This window comes from Aricia agestis, chromosome 3, assembly GCF_905147365.1.
Source record: "Aricia agestis chromosome 3, ilAriAges1.1, whole genome shotgun sequence".
Lineage (NCBI taxonomy): Eukaryota > Metazoa > Arthropoda > Insecta > Lepidoptera > Lycaenidae > Aricia > Aricia agestis.
In genome coordinates this window covers 3,143,488-3,165,540 of record NC_056408.1, presented here as the reverse complement: position 1 = coordinate 3,165,540, position 22,053 = coordinate 3,143,488, and the positions used below count along the sequence as shown (strand labels likewise).

The following is a 22,053-nucleotide window of genomic DNA, read 5'->3' as shown; positions in this document are numbered from 1 at the left end:
GCCTAATATTTCACAGCAATAATCTTGTAATGGCAGTAACCAAAACTCGATGTCAATTATTTTACAGTATTACTACAATACCGATTATAAGTCGTAAAATTGAAAAAGTAACAGTTTGATATTTAATTTTTGTCGTATAAAAATCAAACTGAGGTTCCGTGCAATAAAACTTTCCTTCGTCATAGTTTTATAAATAACCGTAGGAAAAATCTGCAAAAAATTACATACATAGATAATGGTCCACGGAATCTAAATTTGCAATAAAAAAAAAATCCAGTAATGTGCTATTACTGGCTTATTGCTTGGGGGCGTCGAATTTTGTTTTATTGTTAACGAGCTTTTGCCCGCGGCTTCGCTCGCGTTAAGAAGTATTATTATATACAAACTTTACGCCAAATTTCAGCCCGATCCGTCCAGTGGTTTGGGCTGTGCATTGATAGATCACTATGTCAATCAGTCAGTCACCTTTGAGTTTTATATAAGTACATAACTAGCTGTTTGCTCGGTATCCGATGCAAATGACATTTTCTAGAAATGATTCCTAGCTAGATCGATTTATCGCCCCCGAGACCCCCTATATACTAAATTTCATTCCGAGATTCCGAGAGATATATATATATATATATATATATATATATATATATATATATATATATATATATATATACAGGGTGTATATATTGCATCGGACGAGCGAAGCTCGGTCAAACAGCTAGTTAAATAAGCACTTTCTACATACCTACTTTTCAGTCTCAGTTCAAATATATTAGGTAAGTACATAAAAACATTGTTTCTGTTAGCTTTTGCAAAATGAATTCAGTTTGCCATTACAATATTTATTTATAGATAAGACAACAAACACGATTGTTATTTACTTTTATGTTGCTATGAACGTATAAAATTTTCCAAATTCAAACATAATACCGTACCGTAGAAAATAGATTACTAAGGGCCTGTTTCACCACTTCCTGATAAGGCTATCCACCAATTAACTTGACAGATCAAGTATGGAGAATCTGTCAAAAAAGTTGTGAATAGCTTATTAGGCACTTTATCAGAAAGTGGTGAACCGTGAAACAGGCCCTTACTAAATTGTTGTATGTAATTGAATAGGGAATGAATGAATGAACTGACCGGTCTCCGTAACCTCTCGCGGTCGATGGCCGAACACTCCCACTCCGGAATGGTAACCTCGCAACCCCCACCGGTTAACGTGGCGGATACTGTTCACTCCGATCATACTGCTGTCACTGGCCGGTAAGAATTTAACAGAAAAAAATAAAGCGTTCTAAATTCGAAACATTGCGCGGGAGTGTCCTTCGTGGCGCGCCGCTCTACACTGACAGAGATAGCTGTAGATAGTACGTGTGACGTCACTGATTAAAACATAGTATTTTATGTAATTGATCACTAATAATTAACAAATTATCGGAACCCAAATGATTGATATGTACTCTGTAGCACCTCCATCGTGGGTATAGCAGACACAATAGATTTTCAATTGTTCTGGCGGCAGCCGGCTGCCGCTTATGGGGAAAAGCTATACTTGGTGCTGAATTAAACACGATCAGGGTACTAATCACAATTAAACAGGGGCGTAGCTACCGCCGTATCAGCCGTATCAATTATACGGGGCCCCCCGCCTATGGGGGCCCCCAAGGTGCGTAATATATTGTGCGTATTAAAACTGATAAAAAATTATAGAACTTTTATGGAACAGAAACGCCTGTCACACCTGTCACTATTGTCCATAGAGGCAGAAACTTTAGAAAAACTAAAGTCATCAATCATCACCTATGAATGATTTAATTAATCAGTTTGGAGAAAAAAGGCAAGGAGAGTTAATAATATTTAATTTGAATTGTTTTTAAAAAGTGACAGATAGATAATTATGATGAATAAGTAAATATTTCTTATAATTTTAAGCAAACATTTTTTTCTTTTTTGAGAAATCTTTACCCTTCCTAAGGCCCCCAAACAAATTTTATATGGGGCCCCGCCAAGGTACGCTACGCCCCTGCAATTAAAAGACCTATAAGTAAACTAACTTCATTCAACAATTTCATTGTCATTGCCGGATTTACAGATGATTTGACAACATTATATAATTTTACGCTTATAAGTATTAGGTATGGCGAATACTGAATGTACTGAACTTCGTAATATAATAGGGCTATAGGTTTTCCCATGGTACGTAGAGGCTAAAAACATGGTCAAATTACCGCAACGTCTAAATTGGGGCCATTCATAATTTAGACGTTACAGTAACTTTAACTAATTGTATTTGTAAGGTTATTCTGTCATTTAGGGGTTATCCAAGGAGGGGGGGGGGGGGGGTCCTAAGTTTTGTACGTCACATTTTAAATTTAATAAATTTAATCACGAGATACGACCATCACAAGTCAGAAATTTGTGTGACGTACTTTATGAATGGTCCCTTTTACGTCTGAATTATAGTGGTCTGAATATACAAAATCTGTCTAAATCACAAATATCATACCTAACTGCTTAGCATTTCAAAAGTGAAAAGAATGTGAACACTTACTATTACATTTTGGTAATACAACATAAGCATTTCAAAAATAATATTACTTTTAAGTAAGTAAGTACCCAAATAATAATTAATATTAACTTTGTTTTCGACGTTATGGAAGTTTTATCTCGTAACTAATTCATAGAAAACCCAAAAGTATTCTTGATCGAAGCGGCTACCTTAATTGTTTTCCGATAACTCAAACGAAAAGATTTTTACGTTGAGAAAGTTACTTAGTTATTTGACGTAGAAATGTTGCATGTTGCATGCAAATGTTTTACCAAATAGTTATACCTGGGCGAATAATCGGGGGAGGCACAACAAAAAATCTTCCAACTGACTTATCTTATAGTCGCCTACACCAGTGATCCGCAGAGTGTGCCCCTACACACTGCATGGTGCATCGTGGTCAACAGTTGGTGTGCCTCAGAAAAGGTCATCGTACTTAATTCTAGTCCTAAATGGCAATAAAGGGAAATCTCAGGACGATCGACGAAGGGATGGGAGCTCAGAGTAATAACTGATTAATTTGGGGTGTCTCTCCAAATATTTGTATTTTCCTAGATGTACCTTGAACACTAAAAGTTTGCGGAACTGGCCTACACTATCCATTGCATCATGTGGCATGCCCCAGGCCTCTTCAATGCAGGGCTCGGAACCGGTTTGAAAATACCGGTTTACTTCGGTTAAAAACCGGTAAATATATCGTTCTTTCGAACGGTTTTTACGTAACCCAAATGGTAAAGGTTACCGGTTACTAACACACAAACGATTCTGAAAACCCAAATTAACCGGTTAATTTCGCAATTATTTTCACCTATCTTTTTTTAATTTTAGAATGTTTTTTTTTTATTTTAATTTTTAATTTCAAAATAAATGTTAGATTTGACGTACAGCGATGATGGCCGGGACACAAAAACACGATAAGCCGTCGTGTCGTACCACGATGTGGCGTCGTTTCACGATGCGACGTCGTGTCGTGGGAATCCACGACGAGCATCGTGAAAAACTACGACGCGACATCGTGACGTGCCACGATATACGGCACGGCATCGTAACGTGTTTTTGTGTACCGGCCCGTATGCCGTAATTTAACGGCCGTAATAGGCCTCCGCGCGGCATTTTTAGGTAGCGCGCGCGGCTTCAAAACCGCGCACGTCACACTGATTATTTTTTTAAGGTATTAAATATTAATTTAAATATTTAAGAAACTTATGGTGCATTCCGAACACTTCAAAGAATTTTCTCCCGTTGGAAACCTAAAGTTAATTTTTCAACAAATTGGACAAATGTTAACTAACGAAATTTTCTCGAACTTCCATCCTCATTGTACATAAAAAATGTTTAAATAATTTTCGTAAAAAATGTTTAGTTCGTGGAACCCTTTTTATTATTAAAAGCTTTTATTTAACTTGCTCTGTATGTATGTAAGTATGTATGTTCGGGTGAAATCTTGGAACTCAATTTTGGAGTAGATATATTTAACCGATCGAGCTGAAATTTTGCAGGCACGTTTAGTTTGGATGACAATACATGATATTGTATGTGAAATCACTCTAAATCCAATATGGCCGACCATCCAAGATGGCGAAATAGTTATTTTTAATGCACTTCTGCAATATGGGTATCAAATGAAAGGGCTCATTGAGAGTAACTCGGAAACGAATGTAATGTCATTCTACATCCAATATGGCGGCTCATCTAAAATAGGGGAATATAATTATTTTTAAAGCACTTCTGCAATATGGGTATCAAACAAAAAGGCTTATTGAGAGTAAATTGAAAAGTCATGTCGTATCCTGTCGTGCCGTGTCGTATCGTATCGTAACATGAAGTGACGTGTCGTGTCGTGTTATGTCAAGTCAAAACCAGTCGGGCATTAGAAAATGCCTGGTTGAATCCGGTCATTTTTGTTAAGTGATATTTAATTTTTTTGTCGTAAAATTAAGTACGATTTCTTAAAGACTCAAATTAAGTTACCTAATCAGATTTTAACAAATTCTTGATACAAAACAAACTACAATCAAGCAGACTTAAGAAATCTAGTCAAAGATTTAACTAAAAAACAAAAAATAAATTATAAGCAAAATATAATATCAGTTTACTCAGTTAAATTGGCACTCACTAGTTCATTATTAACAAATCACGCGACAAGCTTTTATTATCATGCAAATTGTATAATATTATATTGAGGTTATAACTTGATAGTTAGAATTTTTAAGGGGAAATTTATTTTCTTCTTTTTAAATAAAAGCTTTTTTTCAAAAAGTTTTTTGCTTATAATTTATTATAAACATACTCAACAAGATCACGCCATAAAAGTTTAAAAAAATAATACTTTTTTTATAATAATTTTATAACTTAGGTATAAATAGAAATCCAAGTAATATTGTCAAAAAAAATTGTTACATTTATCATCACACAATTGTTTTTATATTATTAACTAAAAAAAAATTTTTCGCCATTTGTTAACAAAAAAAATTATAAAGTATAAACAAATGGACTATTTCGATGCTTTCCAAAATTTCTTTTTCTTAACTTTATGCTCTTGAAAATATTATGATTTTTAGTTGAAGTTGAGTGAATTTAATTGTTTATAATCGTTTTTTTTTATATGTCTATTGTTTAAATTATAAGTTAAGAAAAATTTTTCCTCTTAAAAATCATAATTGACCGTCCTCAATATGGTTAAAAAACAAAAAAAAATATCAGCAATTTCATTGTTTTTTAACTTAACAATTTGTTATAAATAAATTCTGAGCTTTTTTATATTATTTTTCTGAAACTCCTAAAAATACAAAAACAGCGATGTACAACTAAGTGCAGAAAGTTTTTAGTTTCAGAAAAATAATATAACAAAGTTCAGAATTTATTTATACTTTTTTATTTTTTATTAAAGGTTCACAAAACTAGCCTAGCACTTAAAATTTAACAAAATATTTGCCTATACTATATAATATAACAATCGTGTTTAAAGACCTTCTTGATGTGAAGTGTGAACACAGCATGCTAATATAAAATAATATTAAAATACTTGACAAATTGTTAAGTTATTATTTTATTATTATTATTATTAGCCTTTAATCAGAAAAACAATACATTTATTTTACATACATTGCAAAATATTAAAATTAATTATTATTCGGTAGCGCGGCCTCTGTTTCTGTGTGCCTCTTGGCAAAGGCCTCCCCCAACAGCTTGTTAAGTTAACTAGAGATCGCCCAATGGTCGAAATTTGACCATAGTTTCTATTTTCTAACCCAGACTGGCCGTGTAAGCATTGTCTAATAGTATCTAAGATTCAATAAAAAAAAGTATAATCCATTTTCAATTTGTCACCTTGTTGTCAACAGACTTCAACCATAAATAAAAGAGTATGATTCGTATGTATAGGCTTGTCACTCAAAAATCTGTCATGTTTCCTAGTGTGTGTGTGTTGTAGTTTGTGTAATGTTTTATTTGTTGAAAAAATGTATGATAGAAGCATATTTTCAAAATAATATTAGGTCGATGCACTCCTTCACCATATAAATTATAACTGTGCAAAATTTCATTCTCCTACGTTTCCCCATTTTTCGTCAAAAGGGATACAAAGTTTTTGGCTCACGTATTAATATATAGATAAACAATAAATATATTTTTTTGTTTTTGTAACCATTTACCATATTGAGGACGGTCAATTATGATTTTAAGAGGAACATTTTTTCTTAACTATTAATTTTAAGAATAGAAATATTAAAAAAACGATTGTAAACAATTAAATGTTGTTATTAAGAAAAAAATTTTGTTTCTAAAAATCATAATATTTTCAAAAGCATAAAGATAAGAAAAAAAAATTAAAAGCATCGAAATAGTCCATTTGTTTATACATTTTTTTATAAACAAATGGCGGATTTTTTTTTAGTTAATACATGTCTTTCATTGATATAAAAACAATAATCAATATTACTTGGATTTATATAGTTTTTTGTTCGAGTTAAAAAATTATTATAAACAAAGTATCAATTCTTTTTAAACTTTTATGACGCGATCTTGTTAAGTATGTTTATATACCTAATATTATGTTTAATGAAGTGAAAAATTTTTACATTATTTAAACATTTTTTTTTATGTACCATCTTATTTGGCCGGCATATGTCATTTCAATATAAGTTGTAATCTGTCGGCTGGGTATGACATAACGCGACCAAATTACTTAGGTCTGCATAGGAATCAACTTCTCTGATAGTACAATGAGGTTTACATAAATTACAAGTTCAAAAAAAAATCGTTAGTTAACATTTGTTTAATTTGTTGAAAAATACTTTGAGCTAAATTTCCAACGGGAGCAAATTCTTTAGAGTGTTCGGAATACACCTTAAGTTTTTTAAATTTTTAAATTAATATTTAGGTACAATATTTCGCGGTCCAAAATTCGACCTTTCGCGGTCCGTAAACGGATCGCGGTCCGCCTGTTGCCTACCGCTGACTTAGACTATAAAACAAATACACTTTTTAAGTCGAGTAAAATAAAAAAGTAAAAACACTACATTTTTTAACTGATAAATGTTAAATACCTAATAGAAAACTAATTACCTATTACAATCGGTATGATAATTTTATAAAAATCAAAATTGTCTGAAACGAGATGGTTGCCGATAACAGGCATAAATCATAATATTCACCGTAGGGTGAATATTATGATAGCACACATACATACGACATCACACATACATACGACATGGTAATGTCCATGTCAATGTCCATTACTATTATCATTCTGATGGATATAATTTGCACATACTTTCCGTTCTTAAAACAACGCTGAAACTCCCAAACTTGTATCTATAAGGAATCGCTTCCGTCAGCACCTTCGCAACCATGGTTGATGCAAAATCTTACTTTTCGCTTGCGCACGGGGTGGCAACGTCGCGCGCGGCAAATTACCGGTTAATTTTCAATACCAAAACCGAAATTAAAGAAAAACCGGTATTCTGCGTTTACAGGTTTTTACCGAACCTTTAACCGAAATCGATTTCGGTTTGGGGTCAATGACCAAAACCGGTTTTGTTCTGCAACCGGTTTCCGAGCCCTGCTTCAATGACGATTGACGATAAGTAACTACTGGATAGTATTAAGAAGCTAGATTTCAGTCAAATGTAAAATTGCATGATTAAATTTTTGCCGCAGTTAATTATTGTCGTACTTTTACTACTTGGTGTAGCGCTTCAGGGTGTTAGTAACGAGTTCTGGAAAAATAGAGTAACTTAATTGAGGGCCTGTTTCATCACTTTCTGATAAAGTGCCGAATATGCTATTCACAACTTTTTTGACAGATTCTCCATACTTGATCTGTCAAGTTAATTGCGTTGGATAGCCTATTCGTCACTTATCAGGAAGGGGTGAAACAGGCCCTTAGGCCTTACCTATAGAATTAGTAATTAATCAGTAATTTATCATAGATGTAAATCTACGTGTTTTATAATATTATTGTATCTGATAATTCAATACTGTACAAAATACTGTACAAGATACTGTCGTTACGAAATATACCTAATATATAGTCTTCAAACTCGATTGATCAATACTGCATAGCAACACATTACCTACACTAACCAAAAACAGTTAACAACTTAAATGGCAGGGAAAGGTAAAGGCAAGAAGAAAGACAAAAAGGAGAAGAAAGAAAAAGAAGATGGCGATAAAAAGAAGGCGAAGAAAGGAAAGGCCAAGAAGGGAAAGTCCAAAAGCCGCTGCAACATTGACATGCTGACCGAAGCCGCCATGGACAATGTTTACTACGCCTGCCATAATGTACAGGAGCTACTGCAGGCGAGGGGCTTCCATCCCCCTGACTATAACAAGAAGAAGAAGAAAGGAAAGAGATAGAAAGCGAAGAAATAGAAAAAATATATGTTAGTGGTTTGTACTCACCTGTACGTTTTCTTGAATAAACTTTTTCTGTGATGTTGTTTTTCTTTGTACCGATTTTTTATAAGAAATTTCTGTCTTTTTGCGCCTTAATTTTTTTTGGCAGTTTGAAATTCAGTCAGTATTTTATCGCCACAAAACATAATGAAAAAAATATTTTGACATGATTACCACTGAATACGATCTGAACGTAATAACAGAGGTAAAAGCTGTAATATGCAATGGGTTACTAAATTATTATTCATGCTATAATCAGCGCACTGACTATTACTTCATACCTGTATTTTCCACTTGAAGCGTGGTATCTATTTCATAAATAATTATTCCGGATGCTGTGGATCCGAAGAAAGTAGCTCCTTCTTGAGCCTAACATAAAACTGTATAGATCTATTGCAAGGAAAAACAAAGACAAATAACATTTCATATTGTATTTATTCGATAAATAAAATTCATGGTAATAAAAAAATATTTGGTACACCCTCTTACATAAATGCAATATTTCATAACGTAGCAACATATTATTTACAATTATCATATTTCTTAGAAACATCAAACCAATGGAATGGATATCCTTCGTTGACCAATCATTTTATTGAACTATTGCAGAACTTTAAACAAAATAATAATGTAAAACATGGATTTTTTAACCCACAGTAGAATCAGCAAATCAAAGGTTAAAAGTAATGACAAAACAAGGAGCTATCGCTAATTCTTTTGTTTTATTGGACATTTAAAAAAATGCTATATCTTTCTTTGTCATTTTGCGTCTTATCGTACTAAGCAAGGCCATTCCTGTATAAAATTAAATCTAAAAACCGAAGTTTTACAATAGGCAAAAAAGAGAAATAAGTTTTATTTAATACACATCTTCAGGTCATCCGTCATACATATTTTAAGCAACTACAATTTTCTATGGGAGTAATTTCATTGTAAGATATGCAAAATTTTAGATTATTAATAAGTATCACTTTTAAACCAATTAACACTATATGGACCGTAAAAAACATTTAGAAAACACCTATATTATAGATTGTTTTAATAGTACTTATAAGTAAAGAATATTGTTACGAGGTAAAAGAATGTTGAAACTCATACCTCTGAAAACTTTCAAGGAAGACCAAAATAATAAGGAAGAAGAAGAAGAAGTGAAATCTAGACTAAATTACAATAATAAACTATTTGTGCCTCTTTCCCAATACTACTTAACTTTAAGCACCTCGCTTATAAATACTTATATACTTATATTATCACTTTGTTCCTAAACTAGAGCCTTTCAAACACTTCTCACAACTCAACATACAGACTTACAAAATTGTTTTGGCCCGTGGCCGAAATTAGAACTAACGGCGACATCTTGAATAGTTTTACTTAGAGCTAGACCTCGACAAGGCTGTTTATGAACGTGGCGAGAAAAGGAACTAACGCTTCTATCATACAAAAACGTCATTTTTGACAGTTCTCCTTTACCAGCAGCGCCCATTGACATCATTGACATATTCATAATTTCATATAAAGCCTTGTCGAACTGTATGTATTGTACTGTACCGATTCACGCCCCATGAAAATGTCATCTACGCAAAACATGCTTAATGGTTATAAATCTGTAAAACGCTAAAATGTCGCCCTTCCTTGTCATTCTAATAAGAAACTACAGTGATTGTGATTTGAAGAGTTAACTTTAAGAAAAGTTTAATAATTCAGCCGTAAGCCTTTCAAAACCTTAATTAAATTGTGTGCCTAAGGAGCCAAGTTTCACTTGGCAAACTATGTCGTGTTTACAATTTTTTTTAATTAAGCCTCTAGGACAATTTTCAAATTATGTAAGCTAATATAATATGCAAATCTATCGGATGCGAGTATTATCTCGCATTCATTTACTTTCACTGATATCGTCTCGGCATACGATATTGATTTCGAATCGGACAATGTTAAAACGCTCAGAATTGAGCCTTGCGACAGGTGAATACGAATTTTTGTCACTAAGGGCCTGTTTCACCGCTTCCTGATAAGGCTATCCACCAGTTAACTATACAGATCAAGTATGGAGAATCTGTCAAAAAAGTTGTGAATAGCCTATTAGGCACTTTATCAGAAAGTGGTGAAACAGGCCCTAAATGCCGTTAAGAAGTGAATTTAAAGTATGGCATCAAAATAGCGCCTCTAGTGACAAACAATGGTAAATAATTCGATGCCACACAAATTGTAAATAACTTTAAAGCGATTAGTAACAGAAACTCGCACTCTTCAAATATTATTCTAACTACTTCGACTACTTATTTCTACCTTAAAAGCGAAGCCAGTTCCCATATTTTGGAGTTATGTCGTGACAACATATTATTGTATACATATTTACAAAGCTCTAATAAATACTTATAAAGTAACAGTTTCTACTAGACTTACACGATACCGTATTGCAACATCTTCTCTATGAAAGCACCTTGGATGAGATCAGCTCTGAAAGAAAACATACGACATTACTTAACATGTCAAAAACATTTTAAATTATTTACTATCGCATCCCTATTAAGTTATATTTTTTTAGTTTAGCCGTGGCAACGAAACAGCAATATATAAAATGACTGCCCTAGACTATTACCACCTATTCACCACCCCATATACTCTTTGGTAGCTTTGCACTTTGGTCCGACAATCGCCCAGTTCCAGGGGTTAGAGAGAGAAGGTGGTAAGAGAGAACAGGGGGTGAGAGAGCAGGTGGTATAAGAGTTAGGGGTAAGAGAGGAGGGTGTACTCACTTGCCGCTGGTGACAGTGGTCATGAGGTTGATGATGTACCGCGGGCAGACGTCCTCGTGCATGACGCGGGCGTGGAACAGCAGCCCTTGACAGAGACAGTAGCCCAGCTCCACTAGAGGCCAAGATGGAGGGATGCTGCCGCGCTGGTGCACCCAAGAGAGCAGGATCTGGGGAGGAAATGAGGAAATGTGAAACGGTAATCATAATAGTAAGAATTACTAGCAACTGTATAAAAGTTAGTGAAAATATCCAGGGTTAGTCCTGTTTTGTAATCAGACAAAAACGGATAACCGTCGCGCGCTTCGTCAGGGGCCTTCAAGACTTGAATAATAAAGCGGTGGAGGATCCATTCTGTATGATTTAAGTTAGCGACGTCGCGGTTGTACTTTCAGAGAAGTTTATTCATGGACAGATGGCGGGCCCATGTAATTTGGTCATATTATGGCAACCCCAGCCGACAGATCACGAATTACATTAATTTGACATACTCCGTCCAAATAACGTAGGTCTTCCATCCGCATATAAATCAATCTTCGATGGTACATAATGTGGTGTCCAAACTGCCGAATACGTCCAAAAAAACTCACTTGGCTATTTTGCTTACCAAACCTTTCATCACAAAATGTTTGTATACGTAGCTAATTACTTAATTAATTAATTAATTAATTAATCAATTAAAAGAAACTAATTACACAAGAAGCTAATTAATTAATCAATTAAAAGAAACTCATTCTCACCTGTAAAGTAGAAGTGAGCGGCGCTAACGATATGGGCGTTGACGGCGACGCACGGAACGCCGCGCCGGCGAGGAAGCCCGCCGGGAGTGCGTACAGCGCGCTGTCCTTGCCCCGCGCTCGGCACAGTAGGCACACTATTAGCTGAAATTGAGAATTAAATGAGTAAGCTAAACTCTCTAGTTGAGAACGGTAGTTTAGTGATGAGTAAAAGAAACTCTATTTTTTTTTTAAGAGGAGGTTTTCATCTTAAATAAATTCCTTTATTTCTATGCTGTAAGTCAGATAGTTATCAAATAGTGGAGGAACAAAAATGGAGTGTAGGATAATCAAACTTACACCAAGATAAGACTGTAAGCTGGTAAGTATTATTTAGTGGTCAGACAGAGTCTTTTTTTAATCTATTTTATTTTTGGACCTTTAACCACAGAGTGTCTGAGAGGGAGAAAATAGACACAAGAGTAAAGGCACTGGAGTGGCAATAGGTGAATCTCCAAAAAAATTATCTATCTACGAAGTTCAGCTGTTTGGCAAATATTTTTTAAATAATAAAGACATTATGAAAAGGTTGGTACCAGACGATAAGATTTATTCTCAAAAATTGTGCTGTCATTATCCTCAACGTAACTACATTTTCTAGCAGATTAATCAATTCAGAGTCACATCAATCCAGTCTCTACCATAAAGTTAATTTACCTAGCGAATTATAGAAACAAAGACCTATCAGTAACACTGCGTGGTAAAAAGAGACGTGTGATACATGACAGCAGCACTCTTTATTTGACGTCCAGTCGGCACGTGCCGCACGTTGACAATTTAATCTCATAGAATTCATGTTCAATCTGTTAAGGTGTAAATATTATATCAGGAATGTAAAACTACTTGTTTTACATTCCTGGCATATTATACTTTTAGAAGATATTTTATTTACCTATCAAACGGAAAATGTGTATTGTGTCACTTGAGAATATATGGTTGTTGTGAGAAGTCTTACTTGCTTTTTTTTCAGTATAATTATTAGAATCCGAACACAATCATGCTTGTGTAAGTGTATACCACGTTCTCACAGAAAACCGGCGTGAAACAGCGCTTGCGCTGTGTTTCGCCGAGTGAGTGAGTTTACCGGAGGCCGAATCCCTTGACCCCTACCCTATTCCCTTCCCTACCCTCAACTATTCCCTTCTCTTCCCTTCTCTACCCTCCCCTATTACCCTATTCCCTCTTAAAAGGCCGGCAACGCACTTGCAGCTCTTCTGATGCTGCGAGTGTCCATGGGCGACGGAAGTTGCTTTCCATCAGGTGACCCGTTTGCTCGTTTACCCCCTTATTTCATAAAAAAAAAATACGTACACATATTTTTCACACAGATGAAAACTAATTTTGGTTACGTTTGACAGCTCGAGATTGTTGCTCTATTCCGCTAGGTACCTATATTAACTTTATGGTCTCTACTCACCCTATAAATCCCGATGTATCCCCCAAAGAACATCCCTAGCTTGAGATGGGAGAACTTCAGCGCCTTCATCGCTTTCACCGGGGTAAGGATACGCGGGATGATCGTCCGGACGGTGGACATCAGTATGCCCACACCCAGGAGTTGGACAGCACCCTGATAATGAAAAAAAAGTTGACTGTATTATCAAAGGAATATTATTTAATTCTTTTAAATATTGAATAGGACATGAGGAGCCAAGTGCCGGCGAGATTTGAGAAGAATTTCTATTGATTTCATACTAGAACTAATGTTCAGACTTTCAAGCGAATGGAGGCACAAAACTTCATATTAAATGTCAATACTGTGTGAAATTCTGTACACCGTTACTTTTATTGTAGTACCTACAATAAATGTCTATACCCACCATGCCGAAGTTCCGCGGCGGAAGTTCGGCATGATTTCGCCTGCAATTTATTTTAAATTACCGATGACACACCATGCCGAAATTCCGTCGCGTTATATTGTATGCGTTTGACATTGCATTAACTTCCGACGCGGAACTTCGGCATGGTGTATTTAGACACTTATTGTAATTTTATACGCAACTAGCTGTCCCGGTGAACTTCGTGTCACTTTAAAACCTTCCCTGGACTTCTACGAATATTTTAAGACTAAAATCAGCCCAACCCAATAAATATATATATATATATATATATATATATATATATATATATATATATATATATATATATAGGGGTTAGGCCCCGTAACTATGCACTTTTCGAAAAAAGCGTGTGACTCCTTAGTTCATCCTTCACTCCTTGCTTACCAAAAATATTTTTATGCATTTTTATGTTATAAACTACGTGTGCAGTGTTTTTACGAGCCTATTTACAGTAGTAATGATGTCTCAGATTAATCTAAGGCTCACCATTAGATTTTATAATTCCTCTTTTTTTTCTAGTCAATGAAAATTTTACTGACCCCACGCCATTGTTTAAACTCTTAATCGTTAAAATCGTATTTTTTGTTATCTACTTGTGTAAAAAGTTCTTGCAATATTTAAACCCTTACTTTTTTGAATATTATAGTGCTTGTTATGTAGTTATAAATAATTATCTCATCATATTTTATTCATAAAATATACATGACTCCACTTTTTTTCCAGTGTGTTGCCTTGGCGTGTGTTACTCGTTTTTATATTATTTTCTTTTTGTTACGGCTACCCTAATATATTTTATTTATATGGCAACATCTCTTCATGACATTTCATTTGACAGCTATGTCAAGTAGCCATCTTTGGAGGATTACGGTGACGTCAACGTCTGTTGCAAAAAATTCAGATACTGTTTTATTGGAGAAAAAAGCGATCATTCTATTAAAGTAAGTAAATAAAAACATTACCTAAGAGTCTCCCAACATAGAAACTGTTCGTAGTTCATGAATTGTTGTGTGAATCACGTAGAAAAAGCAAATTCAAGAGTGAAAAATTAAGTTGAGGTTAGAATTGCCACGCGATTCATTCCAGTGTGTTACTGTGTGATACCGAGTGTTACCGTGTGTTACATAAAGCTTTGTACACATACTACGAGAGAGCTGTTTTGGATAAATATTCGTAATGATTTACTGCTAGCACATAGGGTTATGAAGATTTTTGTGTGGAGCCTGGCCTACCTACTTGTCCGCTATTGTTTTTTTTGGGGTTCCGTACCCAAAGGGTAAAAACGGGACCCTATTACTAAGACTTCGTTGTCTGTCCGTCCGTCTGTCTGTCTGTCTGTCTCCAGGCTGTAACTCAAGAACCGCTATAGCTAGAATTCTGAAATTTTCACAAATTGTGTATATCTGTTGCCGCTATAACAACAAATACTAAAAATAAAATAAAGTTATAATTTAAGGGGGGCTCCGATACAAGAAACGTGATTTTTTGGCTTTTTTGCTCGTAATCAATAACGGTAACAGCTAGGTACTTGAAATTTTCACAAAATTCTTAATTGTATTTGTACTTTAATAATTAGTAATAAAATTAAAATAAAGTAAATATTTAAGGGGGGCTCCCATACAAAAACACAATTTTTGTCTAGTTTCGCTCTATACCGGTACGGAACCCTTCGTGCGCGAGTCCGACTCGCACTTGGCCGATTTTATTTTCAAATCGCGTTCACAAAATATAATTCTTTCAATAAATGGATAGCTCACATCAATACAAACAAGAGAAAATCTTAGACGAAAACGCGTTAAGTGTTACACCTTGAAGATAATGAGGTGCTAAAGTTTTAATATTGGTAATAAATGATTTAAAATTGTAATAATAAAACTTTGGTTGCTTATATCTTCAGAATTTGACACTTTGCGAGTTTATTTCTTTATTTGTATTACGTTAGCTATCCGTTTTTGAAAAAATTATCTGTGAACGTGATTTGAAAATAAAAACCATAATAGCGGAGAAGTAGGCTGGCCAAAATTTTCATAGCCCTGTACCATGCGGTTGAAGTGAGGATGAGTTTGCGGTAAAGGATGAGTTTGAAGTGGCGATAACGATGAGTTTAAGTCCAGTATGTCAAGCTTGGCGTGCTCTTGACTGTACCTATATGTCTATATACGTATCCACGTAAAACTTACGGCCAAACCAGGGATGATTTTTATTTCACATTTAATTTTAATTTCAGATGCCACTAACACCTGCGGAAAAGCAGAGAAAATATCGGGAAAAACTAAAAAATGAAAACCCTGAAAAATATAATGATATGAAAAAAAGAAACGCCGAACGAACTAAAGAAAATAGAAAGAGAGTGGCGGAGTGTGATGAGGATCAAATAAATAAAATGCGTAAGCAATGGAGAGAAGAGAAAAGACGAAAATTAAACGCCAACTTGGTATTTCTGCCAGAAAATGAGAAAACTTTACATGGGAACAATAATTCTCAGCCAGAAACTGAAAGAAATGTACCTTACCGTGAAAAAAACAATACAGATGAACCAGAAGCTGAAAGGAAATTATCTGACAGTGAAAACAACAACAAAGCTCAACCAGAAACTGTAAATAATGTGCCTGACAGTGAAAACAATAACAATGCTCCTCTCGAGAATCTTAGGAACTTCCGATTTAAGAAGATTTTACCTGCAGAACCGCCAAAGCCTCGCACTGATTCTGAAAATAAATCGAGATATAATGCAATATATTATGAAAATTTGAGACTAAAACAACAATTAACATTACAAAAGAAACGGGTGAAAGTACTGCAGAAAAAAGTTAATCGCTACGGAAAAAAAATTCTATCTTTGGAAGAAACTATCAAAAAGTTAGAAGACAAAAGCAATTCAGAGAGAGGAATAACAACAAAAGAAAATAAAGAAGAAATGACACCGCTGTCTAAAACTAATAGTTACGTTGAGAATAATCTACCAGATATTCCAGAACCACAAAAGGAAATTGTTAAAAGACAACTTTTCGAACATAACGTTTTGGTATCAGCTCTTAAAAACAAATATCGTGAATCTAAAACTGTCGAAAAAAATGTACTGAAAGATGTGATTGAAAGCGAAACCGCCAAAAAGTATAAACTGAAAAGTAAATTTTCTAGATATTTGGGCTTAAAGGCAAGTATAAGGCAGGCTAGCCACATTATAAAAAAACGTAGAATGAATTTATTAAAATCACTGCATGATTTTTACATAAGAGACGACGTCAGTAGGATCACTGCGGGAAAAAAAGAATATAAAACTTTTAAAAAGCGACAGGAACAACGGCGTTATCTTTTGCAGCCTTTGAAATCACTTTATGAAAAATACAAATCTGAAAATGGAAAACTGTCGTACACAACATTTAAAAAACATAGGCCATTTTTTGTATTGCCTCCAAAAATAATGAACCGCGACACTTGTGCATGCTCGAAACATGATAATCTGGAAATGAAGCTAAAAAAACTTTATCAAATGAATTTGCTAACTCATAAATATTCAAAAGAGCTACCTTCTGAAATGATGTGTGATGTAAATTCAAAAGATTGTGCATATAACAAATGCTCACTTTGTCAAGATAAAACTATTGAATTTAAAATGGAAAATGTGAATCTAAAAGATGTTGTTACTTGGAGTGAATGGGCTTTAACAAATAAAGAGTATCATGATAAGAAAACAAATACAGTTAAAAGGGCTAAAATGATGGTAAAACAGACGAAAACGGGTACCGTAAAAGACTTGATCTCCGATTTTACTAAAGAATCAATCAATTTCAAGAAACATTGGTATAATATTAGACATCAATTCAAAATGCACCAAATATGTCTTAATATTTTAGATGAAGAAGCTGTTGCAATTCACGTTGATTTTTCTGAAAATTACTCGTGTAAATTGGCCACTGAAGTCCAGGCCATGCATTTTGGAGCTTCCAAAGTTCAATTTACATTGCACACTGGAATTTTATATACTAAAGATGAAGATCCCTTGACATTTGCTACAATATCTCCTAATACATACCATGGACCGGAAGCAGTATGGGCCCATTTGGACCCGATATTAACGTTGTGTAGAAGAAAATATCCCAAAGTAAATGGTGTTCATTTTTTTTCAGACGGTCCTACGTCTCAGTACCGAAATAAAAAAAACTTTTATTTATTTCTGGAAAATACAAAGAAATTAGGATTTCCCAACTCAACCTGGAATTACTCCGAAGCCTCCCATGGGAAAGGCCCGGCTGATGGTGTCGGAGGTGCAATAAAAAGATCGCTCGATGCAAAGGTAGCCTATGGAGTAGACATACCCGACGCTCAAACAGCTTTTAATGTCTTGAGTCAGACAGACTCGAAGATAATGTTATTTTTTGTTCCTGAATCTGATATAACAGAAAAGTCCTATGACTTGAGACCGATCCCGGGAACAATGGCGATACATCAAATAAGAAATACACCCATGAAGAACGTGATTGCCTACAGAGAACTTAGTTGCTTTTGTTCAAACCTGAAAGGTTATTGTGAGTGTCTTGGCATAAAGCAGTACAATCTTAAGGCAACATCCGGACTGAAAGGAAAAAGGGAAATAACTCCCCTGATAGCAACAAAAAAACAAAAAGAAGAAAGCGATTATGACTCTAATGAAACGTTTTCTATTCACGACTCTTCAGATGAAAAAGAATTCGAAGAATGGCGAGAAGAAATTGTGAAGATGGATGACAATAAGAAGGATGATATTCTGTCTGCAGATACAGAAGACAGTGTTGATAATAAATATTGTAATAATATAAAAAATGACGTACAAGAGGGTGATTTTGTGATTTTTAAGTATGAAGAAAATCTATATCCTGGACGTGTACTTTCTATGAATGCGGAAGGAGCCCTTATTTCTGCTATGAAAAGAGCTTTAAAATCGTGGAAGTGGCCTGAAAAACCGGACGAACTACTATATCCTTGGGAAGATATTGTTAGAAAGATTAATACGCCAAAACAAATATCTAAACGGGGGTATTTTTCTGTGCCTGAAATCGATAGCATAGATTAGCTATTCATGTTTATGATTAAATTTATAAAATAAATGATAGACAGATATTTTTTGGTTTATGTGTTTTATTTGTTAAATACCTAATAGCTTTAATATCACATACATAATTAACACGACGGCCTTTTTCAAAATTATTTAGTAGGCTACGACTAAATTCCATTGTGCCGCTCGGGAATCTCCACTCCACTGTCTCCGCTGTGTCGTCATCTGCTGCTCTTCATTCGCTGCACTCCACGGTCTCCGCTGCGTCGTCATCCGCTACTCTTTACTCGCTCTACTCCACTGTCTCCGCTGCGTCGTCATCCGCTGCTCTTCACTCGCTCCCCTCTACTGTCTCCGCTGCGTCGTCATCCGCTGCTCTTCACTCGCTCCCCTCTACTGTCTCCGCTGCGTCGTCATCCGCTGCTCTTCACTCGCTCCCCTCTACTGTCTCCGCTGCGTCGTCATCCGCTGCTCTTCACTCGCTCCCCTCTACTGTCTCCGCTGCGTCGTCATCCGCTGCTCTTCACTCGCTCCCCTCTACTGTCTCCGCTGCGTCGTCATCCGCTGCTCTTCACTCACTTCACTTCAAAAAAGTCAAAGCTTATAATATCTTATCATGCCTTACCATTATATTTGACGACCTCTGTGGCTCAGTGGTGAGCGCGTCGGTAGCTCAAGCCGGGGGTCGCGGGTTCGAATCCCGCCGACGGAACAAAAAGTTTTCAATGTTCCCGGGTCTGGATGTGTATTAAATATATGTATGATATAATAAAAATCTTAAATATATGTATAGTATAAAGTATTAAATATATTTCCGTTGTCTGGTACCTGTAACACAAGTCCTTTAGGTACTTAGCACGGGGCCAGACTGACGTGGTGTGAAGCGTCCATAGATATTATTATTATTATTATTATTATATTTTTCAGGTTACAAAGTAGACACTTTGAAAATAGTTATTCTAATAGAATGGCATTTTACATATTATTGTAAACTAAGCCTTACACAGTTCCGTTGTGTTACCATACTGTGTGTGTTACTGGTTGTGTTACTTTTCCAGTGTGTTATTGTGCAAAGTTACGGGGCCTAACCCATAGATAGATTTCGCACAAAATTTTGATATTGAAAAAGCTCTTGTAGTATATACAAGGCAAATAAGGGTATTTTCAATTTATCGTGTCGCGTTATGTATTCACACTCATAGGCAGCCATTACACAGTCAATCCAGATCGCGATCCGACCGAGGTCACGGATCGCAGCAGGTTGATGGATCTTGGAGCGACTGAAGCGACAACAGACGTTCAATCCAGATCACATTAGTCCAGTGTTCGCAACCGTATGATGAACACGCGTTTACTAGTATAAAATGGCTTCTGATAAGAAAACAGCTTGTGTAGCAATCGTTATTGCTACTGCTGTGAAGAAACGCGTTAAAAAGAAACGTTGGGTTAAACCAGCCTTTCCCAAAGTGGGCGATAACGCCCCCTTGTGGGCGCTGAAGGTTTACAGGGGGGCGGTGTGGGACCCAAAAAAATGGGGGCGTTGTGTAGAGGCTTGGGGATTATTTGTTTCATCTGGATGCGTTTTAAATTGAAACAAAGGGGGCGCTAAAACATAATTTGTTCTCAAAGAGGGCAGTAGACGAAATAAGTTTGGGTTAAACCATGGTTACTAAAAAGGAACGTTTAGGGCCTGTTTCACCACTTAATGATAAGTGACGAATAGGCTATCCAACAATTAACTTGACAGATCAAGTATGGAGAATCTGTCAAAAAAGTTGTGAATAGCCTATTAGGCACCATATCAGACAGTGGTAAAACAGGCCCTAACACTCATTTGAACTTGTTAGATAAAATTAATAGTACTGGTATATGAGGAAGAGGATTATGCAAACTAACTAGTCTAGTCGTCCGACTCCATTGCGGTGTGAACGCTGACTGATGTAAATAGACCTAAATTCACATTAGACGCTCAATCTGGATCGCGGTCATGGAATTCAAAAAATCTAGATATTTGGGATCCGATTTTGCGATCCATCAATCCAACACGTTACACAGTCAATCAGGATTGCGATCAATGATCACGGATCGTGATCTGGATTGACTGTGTAATGGCTGCCATAGAAAACGAGGAAGGAAATAAGCTATGAATAGGTTATTTCTGTCGCCGTAAACGGTTGCCGCGGGCTTCCCTCTTCCACACACATAAACAAACACCTTAATTATTTAATAGTATATAGGCACAAAAAGTAGTTTTACTGCTTACACAATTCTTTTCTAGATATTAAAATGCAGCATAATTATCAAATATTGATTTCGAGGCCGTAATATTTTGTCAATGGAAATTGTGTTTAAAATTCCAACTGAATCACTCAAAATACCTCCTAAGACTGGGTTGCACCAACTAACTTTAACTTTAACCTTAACTATAACCGGAAAAATTGACAGATGTATGAGAATATGGGGTGTTTGGACGCCATATTTAACTTTAACTTTACCCACGCCTCTGGTGCAACCCAGTCTAAGACTGGATTGCACCAACTAACTTTAACTTTAACTGTAACTGTAACTTTAACTTTGACTACAGTGCAAAATGTCAAATCTTTGGGTAAAGTTAAAAATGGACGCCATCAAGACGCCATATTTAACTATAACCATAGAGCTCGACAAGGTTTTAAATGCGTGTGGCGAAAAAAGGAACTAACGCTGTCATCATACAAAAACCGCAATTTTTGAAAGTTCTCCTTTACCAGCAGCGCCCCCGCCCACGCGCATGTATAACCTAGTTGGATCAGCTGTCATCTGTCAATTTCTCCGGGCAAAGTTAAGGGTAAAGTTAAAGTTAAATTTATCTTAACTATAACTTTAACTTTACCCACGCCTCTGGTGAAACCCAGTCTAGATAACATTCTTACGTAACAAACAATAGGTAAAACCATCGTAATATTATTATCCCCTTAGCTAAGTTAACTTCACATAAATTATCCTTAAGGATAACTATGTTAACTAGTTACAAATTAGTAATTACACATGCTTGGCCTACGGGCTACGTACAACATCCATACTAATAATATTATAACTGCGATGTTGTGTCTGTCTGTTACGCTTAAGCCACTGAACCGATTTTGATAAAATTTGGTATGAAGATATGTAGGTACTTTGAATCCCGGGCAAGGTCATAACTCATAGGATACTTACTACTACTGCGCAACGG

At 35.5% G+C, this 22,053-nt stretch overlaps 3 protein-coding genes across 4 annotated transcripts in view; 1 reads left to right on the top strand and 2 right to left on the bottom strand.

Moving 5' to 3' along the window:
• LOC121725338 (probable 2-oxoglutarate dehydrogenase E1 component DHKTD1 homolog, mitochondrial) overlaps positions 1–1,327 on the bottom strand; it is a 39,464-nt gene extending 38,137 nt beyond the window's left edge. The window contains exon 1 of the mRNA XM_042112229.1: positions 1,135–1,327. Coding sequence (XP_041968163.1) covers positions 1,135–1,240 — 106 coding nt within the window. The 5' untranslated portion in view covers positions 1,241–1,327. The remainder of the gene's footprint in view (positions 1–1,134) is intronic.
• Positions 1,328–8,149: 6,822 nt separating this feature from the next.
• On the top strand, positions 8,150–8,402 carry LOC121725634 (small lysine-rich protein 1). The gene has a single exon (XM_042112651.1). It carries the CDS (start codon positions 8,150–8,152, stop codon positions 8,399–8,401), a length of 252 nt encoding a protein of 83 aa, XP_041968585.1. The 3' UTR covers position 8,402.
• Positions 8,403–10,517: 2,115 nt separating this feature from the next.
• LOC121725393 (transmembrane protein 135-like) overlaps positions 10,518–22,053 on the bottom strand; it is a 29,385-nt gene continuing 17,849 nt past the window's right edge. For both annotated transcript variants that reach the window (XM_042112303.1, XM_042112304.1), the window contains exons 6-9: positions 13,387–13,539; positions 11,934–12,074; positions 11,197–11,363; positions 10,518–10,897 (exon numbers count right to left, since the gene is read on the bottom strand). In XM_042112303.1, coding sequence (XP_041968237.1) covers positions 10,840–10,897; positions 11,197–11,363; positions 11,934–12,074; positions 13,387–13,539 — 519 coding nt within the window. In that variant the 3' untranslated portion in view covers positions 10,518–10,839. The remainder of the gene's footprint in view (positions 10,898–11,196; positions 11,364–11,933; positions 12,075–13,386; positions 13,540–22,053) is intronic.